Source organism: Pseudopipra pipra, chromosome 11 (assembly GCF_036250125.1).
Source record: "Pseudopipra pipra isolate bDixPip1 chromosome 11, bDixPip1.hap1, whole genome shotgun sequence".
Taxonomy (NCBI): Eukaryota; Metazoa; Chordata; class Aves; order Passeriformes; family Pipridae; genus Pseudopipra; species Pseudopipra pipra.
In genome coordinates this window covers 17854668-17870493 of record NC_087559.1, presented here as the reverse complement: position 1 = coordinate 17870493, position 15826 = coordinate 17854668, and the positions used below count along the sequence as shown (strand labels likewise).

Below are 15826 nucleotides of genomic sequence, written 5' to 3'. Positions count from 1 at the left end.
TCCCGGGCGGCCTCGCGCCGTGAGGGCCCCGCGGGCCCGGTCCCGCCATGGCGGCGCCGCCCGGGCCGCGCAAGCGGAGCGGCCCCGCGCTGAGCGGCGGCAGCGGCGCCGGGGCCGCCCCGCCGGGACTCCGCAATGGGCTCCCCCCGCACAAGCGCCCCAAGAGTGCCGCGGCCGGGCCCGCCGACCCCTTCGGTGACAGCGACGACTTCACGGCGGACGACCTGGAGCAGATCGACATCCTGGCCTCGCAGGCGCTGTCGCAGGATCCGCCCGCGGGACTCGCGTGGGGACCCCCGGGACTGCCCCGGGGCGGGCGGGAAGGTCGGTGTGTCCCGGCACTGCCCCGCTGCTGAGGAAGGGGTTGTTGTCCCTTTAGGAGTCACGGAATGGTTCGGGTTGTAAGGACTTGAAAGATCATCCAATTCCCACCTCCTGCCTTGGTCAGGGACACCTCCCGCTATCGCAGGGTGCTCCAAGCCCCGTCCAACCTGGCCTTGGACACTTCCAGGGTTGGGGCAGCCACAGCTTCTCTGGGCAACCTGTGCCAGGGCCTCCTCACCCTCACAGGGAGCAATATTTTACCAATATATCATCTAAACCCGCTCTTTTTCAATTTGAACCCATCCCCCCGTGTCCTGTCACTACATGCCCTTGTAAATACTCTTGCTCCATCTTTCCTGTAAGTTCCCTTCAGGGAACTGCTTCTGCTCTGGCCACCAGCACCCCCCCAGTGTCAGAGGGATGGCTGGGATTTAAAGGAATAACAGAAATAACAAAGGAATAGTAATCCCAGGAGGCACACTGCACTGAGCTGTGCCCTGGGGGGTGTGTGGTGACCCTGGCCTGGGACGTGGGTGCTGCACGTTAAACCTGCCAAATAAACGAGTTTCATAAACTTTTAACTCGCTGTAGTTATCATTCACAGTATCATCGTTCACTTTTGTATCCTGGTTGGATGTTGGCCACCAGATTATTTTTTCCCTGTTAGTTTTCACTGGTAAATGCATAATGTGTCATATTAAAGCAGCCAATTTTCAGGTTTACTTTGAAAAAAGCAAAGCAAACCAGGAGGTTGTTCATAGTGAAGTTTAGAGAGCTTAAATCCTCTTAAGTTTAATGTTTTGGCAGCACTGACACCTGCCATCTCTCCAGGTGAACAAGTTCTCAGTGAACCCTTGTTTGTGCAGGGTGTGTTAACTGAAGTTACCTGGAAGGAATTGCTCACATTTGCTGATGGCCTTCTTTCTGCTTTAAGATATTAAAAGATCTTTAAGGTCCCTTCCAACCCAAACCATTAGATTAGAAATTGGGGGGTGGAAGGGTGTTCTCTGTTTTAAGGATTGATGCACAAGCACTGACAAGGTTCCTGGCAGTTTACCTGTTTGTGATGATGGTAAAAATACTGAGATATTCAGATGTATGAAATGGCAATAACATGGTGTTGAGTCCCCAGTGATGTTCACACATCATCTGTGCTTCACATCTTGGCTTTTCTCTGCAGCAGAAAGCAGAGCAGAAGATGGGCTGATGAGAGAAGCATTCCAGTTTGAAGTACTGCAGACACAGAATGAAGAAAACAGACAGAAGGTTGGCAACATTTTCCCCTCCCCTCTAAATGTCACATTTTTGGTAGGGCTGACTGAAAGGTGGGATAAATCCAGTTCCAAGCATTTAATTCTAATCAAGTTGATCAACAATCTTTGTAATCCAGAGGTCTGTTAAAATCATTATACTAGAAACAGCTCTAGTAATAATTAAGATTGAGACCAGTAGTTTATTTCTTGGTCACTTCAGAGTAGCAAAGGCTAATTTGTCAGTTTTACGTGTTCCCTGTCAAATGAATTCTCTGTCCTGTCAGCCAGTCAGCAGGAGTTGTTTTGTGCAACTTAAAGATTTGAGAAAGCAAAGTGACTTTAAAGTGGCTTCATGTTACTTCACCTCCTGCTGATCCATTATGGAAAGATACTTAGGGCAAGAAACAGATGTAGAAAAGTAAGAAGGCACAAATTCCTGTACAAAGTCTCTCCTTTTTTGGTGCACGGCTTAGGAAGGAAATAAGCCTTGAACAAGTTTATATTTTACCAGAACAGCCTTTTAGCCTCTGATCAAATTTCATGTAGATACTTCCTGATCCAGAAATAATATTATATGTGGATTTAATAGTCTATTGTGTATATTTTTTTAAACACTCTGTGTTTGGGTTTGGATACCTTTTATAGGGAAACAGGTCAGCACTTTTAACACGAAATTTCTTCTTTGATTTAATTTTGAACTTAATAAGTGGGTGGGTCATGGCTGCTATGAGAGACAATAAACAGAGAATAACTTGTGCACTTGCACCTCGATTGATCTTTGTTTCTTTGTGCTTTCCCCCAGCTGGGAGGGTCCTACTCTATTTACCTTTCTTACCTCTGTTTTCTGAATCTTTCCCAGCTCTGTTATATCCATCTTTATCAGGGAATCTCCTACCTGTAAACCATCATTTTACAGTTGTGTAGAGGTGTCTTCTTGCTTTTTTCCTCATGCATTTCTGAGTAACTCATTCATTATCTCTCCAAAGTCTTGTCTCTGACTGGTATTTCTGCTCAGGAAATTAGAGAGTAAATATGTCATGAAGATACTGTCTGGGGGTGGTGCCTTGTCTTAGAACAGAGTTCTTGTTGGCTGCCCTGATAAATGAAATATTACAATGAAATTAGCAGTGTTATCATCCCAATAATGAATAAATTATTGATGTGTATGACTAGAAGACTTTGAAAGAAAAAGTAACAATTGCAGAGGAGGGGAAAGAGAAGGATGGTCTTCGACAGATATCAGAATGGTATGTGAAGATGTGTCTTTGCTGTCATTTATAATTCTGTTACAGAAAACAGTATCTGAGTTTCCTGATTTAATCAGGAAAAGGTTAGAGGCAACATGGCAGAATTTTTGAACTGGGTTGCAGGAGAACTTTCCTCCCTAGAAATTATAAATAAAGACCTAATTTTCAACCACACAGTGATGCAAATACATACTTTTGGCTGTGTACATCCCTTAATGGAATTTCTCTGTTGGCAGCTGAAAGAAATGCAGGATGAAATCCTCACTAAAAATGGAGAAATTAAAATTCTGCGTGACTCACTGCAGCAGATGAGGTTTGCTGTGGAGGAACAGAAAAGATCATACCTGCTGCTGGAACAGCAAAAATCTCAGACCTTGAGTGAAAAAGAAAAAGAGTTCTCCAAAAAGGTTTGTAAATATATCAGTTCCCTGCAGATCAGATACAGAAGCCAGTTTATGACTTAATGATGTCACAGACCATTTAGTCAGAGGGAGAACATCGGTGTGAAATGTCCAAACAATGCATGCTTTTATTTTCTTATCTAAAAGAAAGCATTTGTAAGAACTTGCAGAGGGTTTTCTCCTGCCAAAACAAAAGAGTAAAATTCAGATGGTAGAGGTTTTCATTTGCTGCCTTTTTTTTTTAGCCACCCCTAAGACCATTAAAACTGGAATGTATTTTCCAATGGAAAAAAGAGACAGAGCATGCTCCATGCCTCTGATCAGGTTGCTGTTCCTGTTGCAGTCATCTTTCTGAGAGCCCTGAAGAGGACAGGGGCTGCTTTTGTGCTGTTCTCTTTGGTCATGCTCTGTGTGGCACTTGGTCTGTCTTAGCCAGTCCCAAATGCTTCTTGCCTGAACTTCTGGCACTTGGTTCTCAGATAGTGTTCATTGGACTAAGATTCATAAAAATGGAGATCTTGTGCACAGTTCACAGTAAGCAGATGGTTATCTTGAACTCTTATGGTAACTCCAGTTGCTCTGCAGTTACAACACCCCTAAATTACTCAGTAACAGGAAAACTGTCTTTAATTCCTCTTCCAGTTGCAGTCGTTGCAGTCAGAGCTGCAGTTCAAGGATGCAGAAATTAATGAGTTAAGAACACGACTTCAGAACTGTGAAAGAAATAAACATGTTGTTACTCAGACAGTTCCAACAACAAGGTAGGGGGATTGGAGAAGGAATTTGTTTTCACTTTTACAAAATGTGTGCTTAAACTATTTAAAAAAGTTTCCTTTCTTCATGTAATTTTAGCTCCGTTGTCTTTAAAAAATACAACCACAAAGGTCTGTTCACTTCTATGAAATTTGCTCAAAAAGAGAGCAAATTTCTTGTATCTAAAACAGAAATTCAAAGAGTTTGTAGTGAAGTAGCTTTAAAACATCAGTGAAAATAAAGTAGATTCTTGCTTATTGTTTAATAAAATAACTACAAAAGAAATACTGATTCACCTTTTTATATTAGCCCTAAAAAGAATTTTGCAGTGCAAGTGAAACCAGAAGGATGTTCTCCACAGCCTGGAAGAAGATCTTTTCCTACAAAAGAATCCTTCAATGCTGAAATGTCCACTAGACCATCGTGTTCTTCAGGAAATTTGATGGCCCCAACTAGTTCAATCAAAGAAGGTAAATCCATGCACAACGTGGCACATTTGTAGCTGCATGTGAACCTTTTGCCTTAGAGAAGGGGTTTTTTGCTACATGACTGAACAGTTGCAGTAAATTCACTGCAGACAAAAGCAATTACTTTTATTTTCTTTTCCTTTAATTCCTTTCCCCTTTGTAGCCATTGGAGTTCAACAGCCATGACTGAAATTTGCATCAAGGCCATTTTAATCCCCACCTTGGTACCAGATGCCCAGGTGCCAACGATGAAGGGGCCCCTTGGCTGCCATAAAAAACTTTCCTGTATTATGTGATGAACCAAAATATCCAAATTGTTGATCTGCCTTTTCTCATTGAATAAAAAACAGGAAATAATTTGCCTATTTCTTGAATTGGTCTGCTAGTCAGCTAAAGCATTTTTTGTATTCTTGTTGTTCTGGCTTTTTTTTGGGGGGGCAGGGGAGGTTGGATTTTAAAGGGTACATATTTAGCCATATTGAAAGAAGCAACGGAAACAATATACTCATTTCCCTTTTTTATGTGTGGGGCAGTAATTCTCACAACATTTTATCTTGAAATTCATTGAGGAAAGCTTAGGAAATGAATATCTGCATGTTTTTGAAGATTGCTATAATATGAAAGAAAATCAGTGGGTTTTTTTATAGCAGCCAGCTGCCATGTTTCCAGTGGGAAGTAGTAAATGGAAGAAACTTGGATAGCATCAACTAATCCTTACAGGAAGAGTCATGAAAAATCTGAGATGTTGCTGCCAGTTCCAGTGTTCAGGCTGAAACTGTATGGGCAGTGGGGACTGCACCAAAAAGAAAAATGCAGTAGCCTTAAAGCATTAGAATTGCTGCTGCTGGTTCTGGTAACAGCACTCAATATGCCAGTTTGTTTGAAAAAATAACACTTCTTTACTTGCCTTCTGAACCCTGCAAGGCTTTTGGCTTTAGTTTACCTGGTGATTGGGACATAGAAAGATGATTAAAAGATTATGAAATGCTCAAATTACTTTTTAATTTATTTTTTTAGACTTTTGTGCTAATTTTGAGCTGTCCTAATCTCTGCTAGCAGTGGGAATTCAACTTAAGGAATAGGAATTCTGCATTCACCACTGCTCTTAACTACTGCTTGATGTATCTGAGTGTACAAGACAAATGGTTTTTTGCCTGGTTTAGTGTCTGAGTCCTTACTGTCTAACACTGAGGGTGTGCAGAGATCTCTAAGCAAGGCAGTTCTCACAATCCCTGTTTGTTCCAGACAGTAAGATGACCCATCCTGAAGTTTCATCTGTGAAGCACCAGGAGGCAACGGGAAAAAACGGTTCCTACAACTCTGCACCTCAACGGAGCACACGAGGTAACTTAATGCTGTCCCTGCAGAAACAAACCCAGGAAAAATGTACTTTAAAAAAAACCCAAAAACAACACCAAGCCTATAAAACATAAACAGCCAGCTCTAGGAAGTCTTTGCAGTAGAATTGCATCCCATCATTGTAATATCTGGAGTGGAACATGAAGGGCAAGTCATCAGGACAGTTGGGACATACGGTCATTTGGCTCAAGTTATTCTGCTAATATGGGATTGTAGTTAAAATATCTCTAAATATAGTTTGGTTTATATTTAAATACTATCTTAATTTTTCTGAAGAGCATTCCCTTGGTTCTGAGAAAGAAGATTCATAATGAAAAAAATCACTTTGAGGTTGAGAGCGCTCTAGATAAGGCTGATCTTTTGAAATATTAATTTTTTGTTGTTGGAGATGGTAAAGCTACTCCAAGGACAGTTCTGTGTCCCTTCAGGTTCAATCTTACTGAATGCACTGATGAAGCAGCCCATTGTCCCTGGGTCATTACTAGGATTGTGCCATCTCCTCAGCAGCAACTCTGAGCCTCTACCTGGAGCTGTGTTGCAGCCCAACTCTCTGGATACGTAAGTTTTGTGGGTTTTTTGTTAAATTGTATCTGACATGTTCTTAGTACAGTGGCATTTTCTGTACTAAGGAACACTTAGTCATGTAGGACAGCTCATTCCCTGTGTTAAATGCTGTTCTGCTTAGGCCATTTAATGCAGAATTTGAAACATCATACCACGTGTTTGATGATTAATGTGTGATTATTGTAGATACTAAACAGTGGAACATCACTAAGTGATAAACTAGGTTAATCATTTATTAGGGGAAAGCACAGAATTAAACCTGGGAGTGACTGTTAGCAGCTTGCATTGAGGGGAAGGACATAACCATGATCATGAGTTAAGTGGGAAGGAAATGTTGAAAATGTGATTAAAACAGTAGGTTTTATATCTTCAAAGTCGAAACTGTGTTTAATTTGTAATGTGCAATTTATGTGCATTTTTCCAAGGTACATTTATAGTGACTGGTAAAAGTTTTTAAATATGAATATGAGATATAAATTATAATTGTTTTTCACTTTAAAGAATTAGACTGTAGCCCCTGAAATACCTTTGTTTTTCTGATATTTTATTAGTAATTCTTGTGTTATGTGGGTTCATACAGGGCTCATATCTCATTGCCCTTGCCATTTATGCAGGGAGAGGTGGTGAGTTTGTCCCTTGCAGCTGCAGTTTGACTGGTTAATGACTGAACACTCTGATTTCTGGCCAGGAAAATAATTCTTTACTGTTGTAGTCCTTTAAAAACCCCTAAATATTCCAGATCAGTAACATACAGATACTTATTCTTCCCAGAAGCTACCAGATAACATCAGGGAAGAATATATGACAGGTTAGCAAAAGGCTGAAGTGGGAAAGCCAGTGTTTGAAATGTAGTTTCAGACAGTGGCTTATAGTGAGCTCTGGCTACTTTAATGAGACTCAGGAATGCTTTGAAATTGCTCTTCCGTGCCGGTCTCAAGGAGCAGGATGATTTTTTTCCCCTCCCAATTCATATTTTATTTTTGGGAACAGGCATTTCTTATCACTCTGGCCTTTCTATAGTTCATAATGTGGATAACTCAGATCTCAGCTATGTTCTCTGCCTTTTCCCCTTGGGTAGGAAGTCCACACAACTCCCCAGCAGCAGGACAGCGCAAGAAGAAACCGCTCCTCTCGTGTCCCTGCAAGAAGCTCAAAAACTTGCAATAACAGGGTTGAACTTGATCGCTATGGACCAAGGATTAGCTGAAGGAAGCCCAGCAGAAGGCCAGGGAGGGCTCCTGCTCCTCCCCCAGTGCAGGATCCGAGGAGCTGTGCACCTCCTGCCCCTGGTGGAACACCACGTCGGTGCCTACTGCCGGGCGGGACAACTGCCGGACACGGCCGGGAACGGTTCCTGTGGAAACCATTCCACTGTGTCTTCCAGAACCAGCACAAGTTCCGTGTCGAGTAAGGAGGACTTCAGGTTGTCTCTTGAGGAAACTGCAGTTATATCACTGGGAATCCTTTATTACTTGGTGTTCTATAGCTGGGATGTTGTCCACACATTGCTGGCTGCCAGAGCGGAAGAAGGTGCTGCTGCTGCTGGAGACAAACAGGTTTCCAAGATGGACAAAAATGTGTTGTGTGACAATCAGTGTGATAATAAAGAAGATACCAGGACACAAGGAGGGCTGCCTGCAGCTCCACAGGATGCTCCCAATAATGATCGAGCTCAACATTCTTTGTTTAAAAAGCTTCTTCAGGTTTTAGCTTTTTCTGCTGCAAGGGGTTCCCAGAGTGACAGAATCCTGAGCCAGAGCCTACAGGTTTTGGTGAAATTAGCTGAAAATTCAACAATGGACTTGCTAATAAAGTAAGTCAGTAATAGTTTTACAATGATTTCAGACTCTGGTGTTCAGCACCTTCCATCCCCTGGTGAAACCAATATGTGCAGATACAAGTAGAATTTTTCCCCTGTATGAGAGAAATCACAATTCTCAGATCACCTTTGGGGAGCAGTTGAGGATCCTTCTATTACCTTTGCTGCTAATAAGTGTGATAATCATCCCTGATCAGTTTGAAAGTGAGGAAACTTTTTAAGGCCACATGCATTGGATCAGAATATCTGTAATATTGATTTGGGGTTTTTTTTGTGATTGCTGGGAGATGCATAAGGAAGGAGAGCACAGGGTCTCATTCTGGCAGGTAAAATACCAGTCAAAAGTGAAGCATTTCATCACAACCAGCGTGAACTGCAGTGGCTGCCAAGTGTCACGATGTTTTTCAGTAATTTGAGATCAGTTACATTCTGAATAGCTAAAAGGGCACAAATTATGGGGCTGTGTACAAGAAATGGTGTATTTTCAACTTGTCAGTGCATTTCCCATTTCTAACAGCGCTTTCTTTTGAAGTTTTCAGCAGTTGCTGAGCAGCCAGACCCTGCTGCACTGCCTGTGTCCAGAGACCCCCCTGCCTGCCGTCCTCCTGACTGTGAGACTGCTGGGTGTCCTCTCCCAGCACCAGGGCTTGGCTGCTCAGCTGTGTTCTCACTCAGGTAAAGGACTGCAGGGCACAGAGCACTGGGACCATCACTCAAAGGAATGCAAACAGGCCTTGCTCTGAGGTGCTAAAACCCCAGAAGGCAAAAAGCCTGATATGCTCCCCGAAACCTTGTTTTCTAGTGCAGGGTTTCAGTTATTGTTTAAAGATTATTTATCTCAGGGCATCTGCCTACATGTGGTGCTTTTGCTAGCCATGTGGATTTTTAAAATTTTCAAGGTTAGCATTCATTGTATTAAAGGTTGTTGAAGGAAAAAAGGGGTTTTGAGGAGTTCTGAGGTTTAAATATCTGTGCATTGTTGAGCTTGGGGATTCCATTACCCTGCATGATAAATGGTCTCTGTTCAGTTCCTTATGAATGAAGTAGGACAGGATTAGCACAAAGGCACACACAAAGTTATGGGATACTAATTTCTTCAGCACTGCTTAAGATGCTTGAAGTAAAGCAAGAAGTGGGGCCTGTACCACAAGTCCTAGGAGAGCACTCGAAATGTGAATTAATTTTTAATTAAAAGAATTAATTTTTGTCATGAGCAATTGACTGCAAGAACAAAGTCCTCTCTGTTTCAGACACCTGCCTTCTCCTCGCACTGTACATGTACATAACATCAAGACCAGATAAATCAGCATCTGAAATGCTTTGGCTTCAGCTGGAACAAGAGGTAACCATGTGGCTGTTTGTCCACATGCTCTTTCCTGCTCTTTCCAGTTGGGGGAGTGGGAGGAGCAGGACAAGGCACGAATTGCCTGAAAACAATTTCCTTCTCTAGCTGAAATAGAAACTGAAACTATGGGCCTGCAGTAAGGGATTACATTGATTTTTTTATTATTTTTATTTTTGAAAGGACCTGCTTGAAACTGAATCAGTAACTATTCTAAAAGAGAACATCTGTCATGATATCTTTTAAGTCACTGAAAAAACAATACAGATTCTAGAATGGCTACAGATATTCAACACCAAGCTTTATTTTGCTTTTAGATCAATAGAAGAGTAAAAAGAAGCAAGATCTAGGTTTCATTTTGATTGTCTTAGTTCCCTCTGTTACATCTAAAAGGCAGACCAGAGTGATTTAGGATTATATTCCTTGTATTCAATGGAAATGCTAACTTGCTGTATAATAGCCATGGTTATACATAGAAAGAAAGGCTGTTAAATTTAATTTGTGTTGTTTGTACTGACAGAAGTGACTTGAGGTTCTATTTGCTCCACTTCTGCTCTCGTTCTAAAGAATTTTGAACCCTTTCCATTATCCCCCTGCCTGCTCTGTTATACTGAAGTACATTTGGATGCAGTGAATTAAGGCCCCCTGGCCTCGTCAGCTGCTCAGCGGAAAGTCGAAAAGGTTTCCCTGCAAGGCAAATTCTGCCTCTGCAAAGTTTTACAGGGGGAAAAAACTAACACAGTTTGGGGGCATAAAAGAGATCAGCTGTTGAGGAAAAAACAAGAAGGTTTCAAAGCAGCAGTGAAATGCTGTTTGTGCCCCTCCCTGGGTGCAGCTCAGCCCCTGTGTGTGTGTTTGTGACAGGCCGTCCGGCTCCTGACGCGGCGCACGAGGGGCTCCAGAGCAGCACTGCTGTCCCCTGGCACAGCCTGTCAGTGCAACCTCGAGGTGAGTCACCACAGCCCCCCCACTTTAATCTGCTGAGAACTTCCAGGTACTCAGAGCTGGAATAGCTTTCTGCCCCCCCCTTGTTTTAGCTACAAGGAAACAGAAGTGTCCTGTGCTTTCCAGGATGCCACCTCCCTAGGGAGCTTGCTTTGGCTTGCTAGAAAATAATCTCTTCAAGCTTCTGAATTTCAGAGTAAAGTTCACAATGAAAGAAGTTTTCTGCTGCTGTGTTTTTACTTTGTGTTTTTCCTCTTGCAGGTGGTTAAGGCACTAATTATAATGTTACACAGGCAATGGATGAAGATGAGAAGAGCTGAGAACAGCTCCTGTGCACATAAGGAACAAATTATTCAGTTTTTACGGGATGCTGTTTTACTCTTGCACAGCCTATCTCAGAAAGATAAGCTGTTCCATGAACACTGCTTAGAAGTTCTCCATCAATATGACCAAGCCATGCCAGGCATAAGAGCCATTCTCAAAAAGACTAAAAAACTGAGTGCCTGTGAAGGTAAAAATCAGTCAGATGTTGGCTTTTTTCCATGCTGTAGAAATAGAAATTTCCCTTCTGTCCCTTTCCACATTTAACAAGTACCATGGATGGTTCCTGCTCAGACCTCTGAAGTCAGGCCATAGTCTTGTGCTTCTCAATATTCACTGTACTTAACCAATGCTTTACTATTCTTCTTTAATAGGTGTATCTTGTTCTTCTCTCCAAAGAAATACACCCCTACAATCTGTTTGCTGTCTACAGTCAGGATGTTTTAAAATGTAGATATCAGTGATAGTTACACTGTATCAAGTAGAAAAAAATGACTCTCTGAAACATGACTATTTGTTGTTGCAGAGCTGATTTTGGATGAGTTGTATCCTCCTGAGCCAGAAGACCAAGGGATGGACTCCAGCTAGCCAACATCTCACACAGATCTGTCCTTCCTCATCTGAATCATCATAATCATTGCCAGTGCAAATGTGAACTTTAAATCATCCCTTTGTTAAGTGACAGCCTAAAGGTTGCATTCAAAGGCAGCACAACTAAGACACATTTCTTTGCTGTAATTATTTCAGTGCCATCGAAATGTAGCTGCAAGTAAACAAATTTTGAGATGAGAATGACACTGCAATGGACTTATGATTGGCCCTGGTAATGAATTTCATCCTGTACAAAACTGCTGGGAATGGAACAGAAATGTCTCTCCATGCCTTCCCTTTTCCTGTGACTACAGCTGAATTTATGATGCTGAACGTGCCAAGATGTTTGGGATCACTGCATTCATATGAAAGCCTTTTGAACACACTTTCTTTTGTAATTTTAACTCTTTCTTGCTTGACTTCCAAAATTTTCATGTTGGTATTAGTAAACAGTTTACAGTGATTTTAGAAACCTTTCTGGAAGTAACTTGGAGTTGGCAGTTCACTACAGGGCTTTGAATTTCTTGCTGAGAATTGGTCACCTGAGTTCACTTGATTTTTATGAATCTGCTGAAAGTGTAACTATGGAGATGCCAAAACAAACAAACAAAAAAATACTTGACCTTACATTTTTTAAAATTCACCTTGAAAGAGTAAGATGGTGCTGTTGAGGACTCCATCCTAGGTTATAAAGGGATATTTAAGAGTGTGCAGAATGACTAGGGCTTTTTGGTCACTGTGAAGATGAATGACCATGTCATTCCTAGGATACAGCACTGAAGGTTGGAGCTGCTGCTCCCTGCACAGTCACAGCCACGCTGGGCTGCAGGTTATCAACTGAGCCTAAAAAGGGAGCTGTGAGTGCTTTTAAAATGAGCCCATGGGTTTGTATTTATAAATGGGAGAGCTTTTTTCATTTTTCCACAGGTGCTTGATTTAGAAAGAGCCTGGATCCAGGGAACAGGAGGAGGAGAGACCATACTACAGTGGGAAGGAAGCTCTTGGAAAACTGGGAAACATTCAGTTCCCTGGTCACGCCCAAAGAAGCTGTGTCCTGCCCTGGGGCAAAGAGCCCCACTCCAGTGGGCTCAAAGAGCTCCTGACTTGGTTTGTGCTTTGGAAAAGAACTTTTCCAGAGACTGCTGTGCAGGAATAACCAGGGAAATAATCCATCATCTCCCAAGGGCTGAAGCTTATTCCCAGCACAGCCTGGGCTCAGCCTCCCCCTCCCGGAGCAGCAGCTCTGCAGAGGCAGGACCAGGTTGTTCCTGTGAAACACAAGCTGCCAACTGCTCCTCTCAGCAGCAGGTTTGAAGTCCCTTGTAGCATCTGGAAAACTGCCATTTTCCTGCTTAAATGCAGCAAGGAAGGATGAACAGGCACATAACAGCAAGGCCTTCTGAGCCTGGGTGTGACTGCACGGCCACAAGCCTGGAACTGCCCCAGGGCCCTGGACAAGACACCAGAGGCTGAGTGACAAAAACAACAGTTGGCTTATCCACAGAAAACAAACAAATAGAAACTCAATACAACAAAAAAAAACCCCACTAACAAAAACCCAACACCAACCACCGTTTCCTGGCCTGCAGGATTAGATGAGAGAGAAGAGCTTGAGAACGTCATGTAAAAGCCCTTTCCTTCCTCAAAACCAAAATAAACATTAAGATAATTCTTTGAGAACAGCCCCACGAGCATGAGCTGTGGTAAAGCTCTATCTGAACATGTGCCTGCTGTGAGTGGCAAGCTTAGGACAGCTCTAACAAAGACATGGCAGTCACAATATCCCAAAATACAGTGACCTGCCATCACTTTTTAACTGTTCTCACCACTCAGTTTCTCTAAACAGAATTTGAGTTTATAGAGATAAGATACATTTAATCCCCTTTGGGTGAACAGACCAAAACTGTTAAGAAGAGTTTGGACAAAAACCAGTTAATGAATCCCAAATTGTTGAAGCAATCCAGCTATAAAAACTTGTTTAAAAAATTCCTGGCCTCATCCAAAGGGTGTGTGTGTATGGCAACTTGGAAAAAGGGAAAAGTGGATTATTGCTGAACTTCATATAAACTGAAGTGTTATCTGTGGAAAAAACTGCCAGGAAAATCCCTAACTGTTCCCTCCTGGCTCTGCATCCCCTCCCATCCACCCACTCACAGACACCACCTGGACATGTACATTTACACTCTCACTGAGTTTTCTTCCAGCTTTTGACTTTTCACTGGTATAACCCAGGCTCCATACCCCAAACAGACCCAAACCCCTACACTTCTCCTGGCAGAAATTATGGTAACATCACGGTGTCATGAAATTAAACCAGAGCTTTTAAAGTTAAAGGCATTTCCTGTGACCGAAAAGTTCACATTCCTAAAGCAAAATGAGGCTGCGTTCCTGAAGAGAAAAGGCAGAAATAAACATACTTACAGGACTGCCATAATGCCCTATTTGTTAAATCATTTATGGTGACCAGCCTTTTGTTGGAATTATTGCAAGATTGTACTGACCTTCAGTAATTCTTCCTTTTTTACATTCTCTTGGAATTTTTCTTGGGATTAAAAAAATCCGACCATGTGTGCAACAGCTGATTATCCCCTGAAAAAAAACTGAAGCATTTTTACACATTTTGGGGCTACTGCTTTACTGTCTTCATGACCCAAAACCAACCAGGCAGTTCTCATCAGACAGTCCCTGAAGAATTCCCAGCAGAGCAGCTTTCCCATGGCCAGTTTGCCTTTCCCCAACATGTTATGGATAAGCTGTGCCTCTGTATTAACTGAGAAAAGGAATTTACTCTGGCACTGAGAGCAGTCACAGGACCGAACAATGAAGTGTTGAGCAACAAGGAAAACCACTGGGCATGTCCTACACATGATTATCACATTCCTCAGCTGCAGCCACCCATCTGTTCCCTCGCCTGTGGGGATGGCAGAAGGAGTTTCCCCTTGGACAAGCTGAGCTGGAGTTTTCCTGCTCAACGAACTGTACTTTGCTCACCTTGTACAATCACGGACTGGGTGAGGCTGGGAGGGGCCTCTCTAGCTCATCTAGACCAGCTCCCAACCCAACCAACCTTCCCCTGAGAAGACAAACAACTGGTTTGTGTCACATCAGGCCTCAAACCCCATTTTTATTAGCTAAGCTGAACTAGGTGAGGATGGCAAATACAAAATATCTCATCATGTAGCAACATCCCCAAGTTGTTTTTATTCATACTAATCCCACTAGTGTGAAACTGCTTAAAAAACACCTTTAGCCTGTGCCAAACTATTAGAACACTAAGTCATCTTAACCATTGAATAATGTTTTTATGTTACAGTCTGCAATATTATTTATGGTTATAGTGGCCAAATGGTTACAATTAAAGTCAAATGTAGCAGTTCTGCCTACAAAAGGGCTGTGTATTATCTGCTGTGAATGTAACAGCAAATGCAAACTTACATTTCCAGCATAAATTGTTAAAAATAAAAACTGCCCACCATTGATTCTAACAGCAGACTGATAAAAAAAGGTGATCTGTGAGCTTTATAAAGATCTACAAACCCACTGTGGCTGTAGTTTATCCCAGTGCTTCCAAGAGTCAGGGCCAACAGCCAGAGTGCTGAACATGGACTAATCTTAAAAGTCTCAGTCCTAAAGCTGTCAGTGCATTAATGCTCTGAACAGTTGCTCAAGGGGTAACCTGCTTTTGAAAATACCCAGAGGAAATGGCTACTTTATTTTCATGTATGGGGAGAATATAACAAATAACTGTAGAGTCTCCTAACAGAGGTAACACAGAACAGTAATTTTCTTTGTCTGTGCAGAGGTTGGTTTTTGAGAATGCAGCTGAACCATTTGTTTTGCTGAAGAACCTTCTTTACAGCACAGCTGAGCTGCAACACCAGTCCAGCAGCCTGTTAGGGACATCCTACCTGATTCAAGGGCTGAAGTAACACTGGAGAGTGAACCACAAATCCAACTCCAGGAGCAAACCTTAAATGGAGTTTCCAGTAACTGATTTAACAGTTGTTTTGACTGCAGCAGGGGAAATTGGATATCAGAAGTTATCTTACAACATTCTTCCCTCTAGTGAAACAAAAAGTGAACCAGCCACCGAGTTTGTCAGTTTGCAGGAGAGGAGGGACAGCACCGAGGCAGAAATGGCATCACTTCCAAACTGTACAGAGGAACCAGAGGGGCCTGTGCCACACTGCACCAGGCAGAGCCTCCTCAGTTGTGTCTGATCCCAAATACATCACTCTACAACAGAAAAACATCCTTTATAACATGGCTCGCTCGCCCTGAGTGGAGGCTGCCACGGGAAGGTGAAGCAGAGGAAGCTACTCCATCAGTACAGAAACCTGAGCTCCTGAAAGGATAAAACAACGTTTTCTTCAGTTTTGTCTCACCTCTGCCAGGTGTAACCTGGGTACTTTTGTCCCTCTTATGTAGCTCACTGTAAAT

At 42.5% G+C, this 15826-nt stretch overlaps 1 protein-coding gene across 2 annotated transcripts; it reads left to right on the top strand.

The window, feature by feature from the left end:
* Window positions 1–13: 13 nt before the first annotated feature.
* ATRIP (ATR interacting protein) lies at window positions 14–12909 on the top strand. 2 transcript variants are annotated; one of them, XM_064667951.1, is made up of 13 exons: window positions 14–324; window positions 1508–1590; window positions 3061–3231; window positions 3868–3986; window positions 4288–4448; window positions 5691–5789; window positions 6233–6362; window positions 7447–8181; window positions 8720–8862; window positions 9438–9529; window positions 10394–10477; window positions 10736–10985; window positions 11322–12909. In XM_064667951.1, exons 1-13 carry the CDS (start codon window positions 48–50, stop codon window positions 11381–11383), a joined length of 2406 nt encoding a protein of 801 aa, XP_064524021.1. In that variant the 5' UTR covers window positions 14–47; the 3' UTR covers window positions 11384–12909. The 2 variants fall into 2 exon arrangements, with proteins under 2 accessions (XP_064524021.1, XP_064524020.1); XM_064667950.1 differs by having other exon boundaries at window positions 1505–1590.
* The last annotated feature ends 2917 nt before the right edge of the window (window positions 12910–15826 follow it).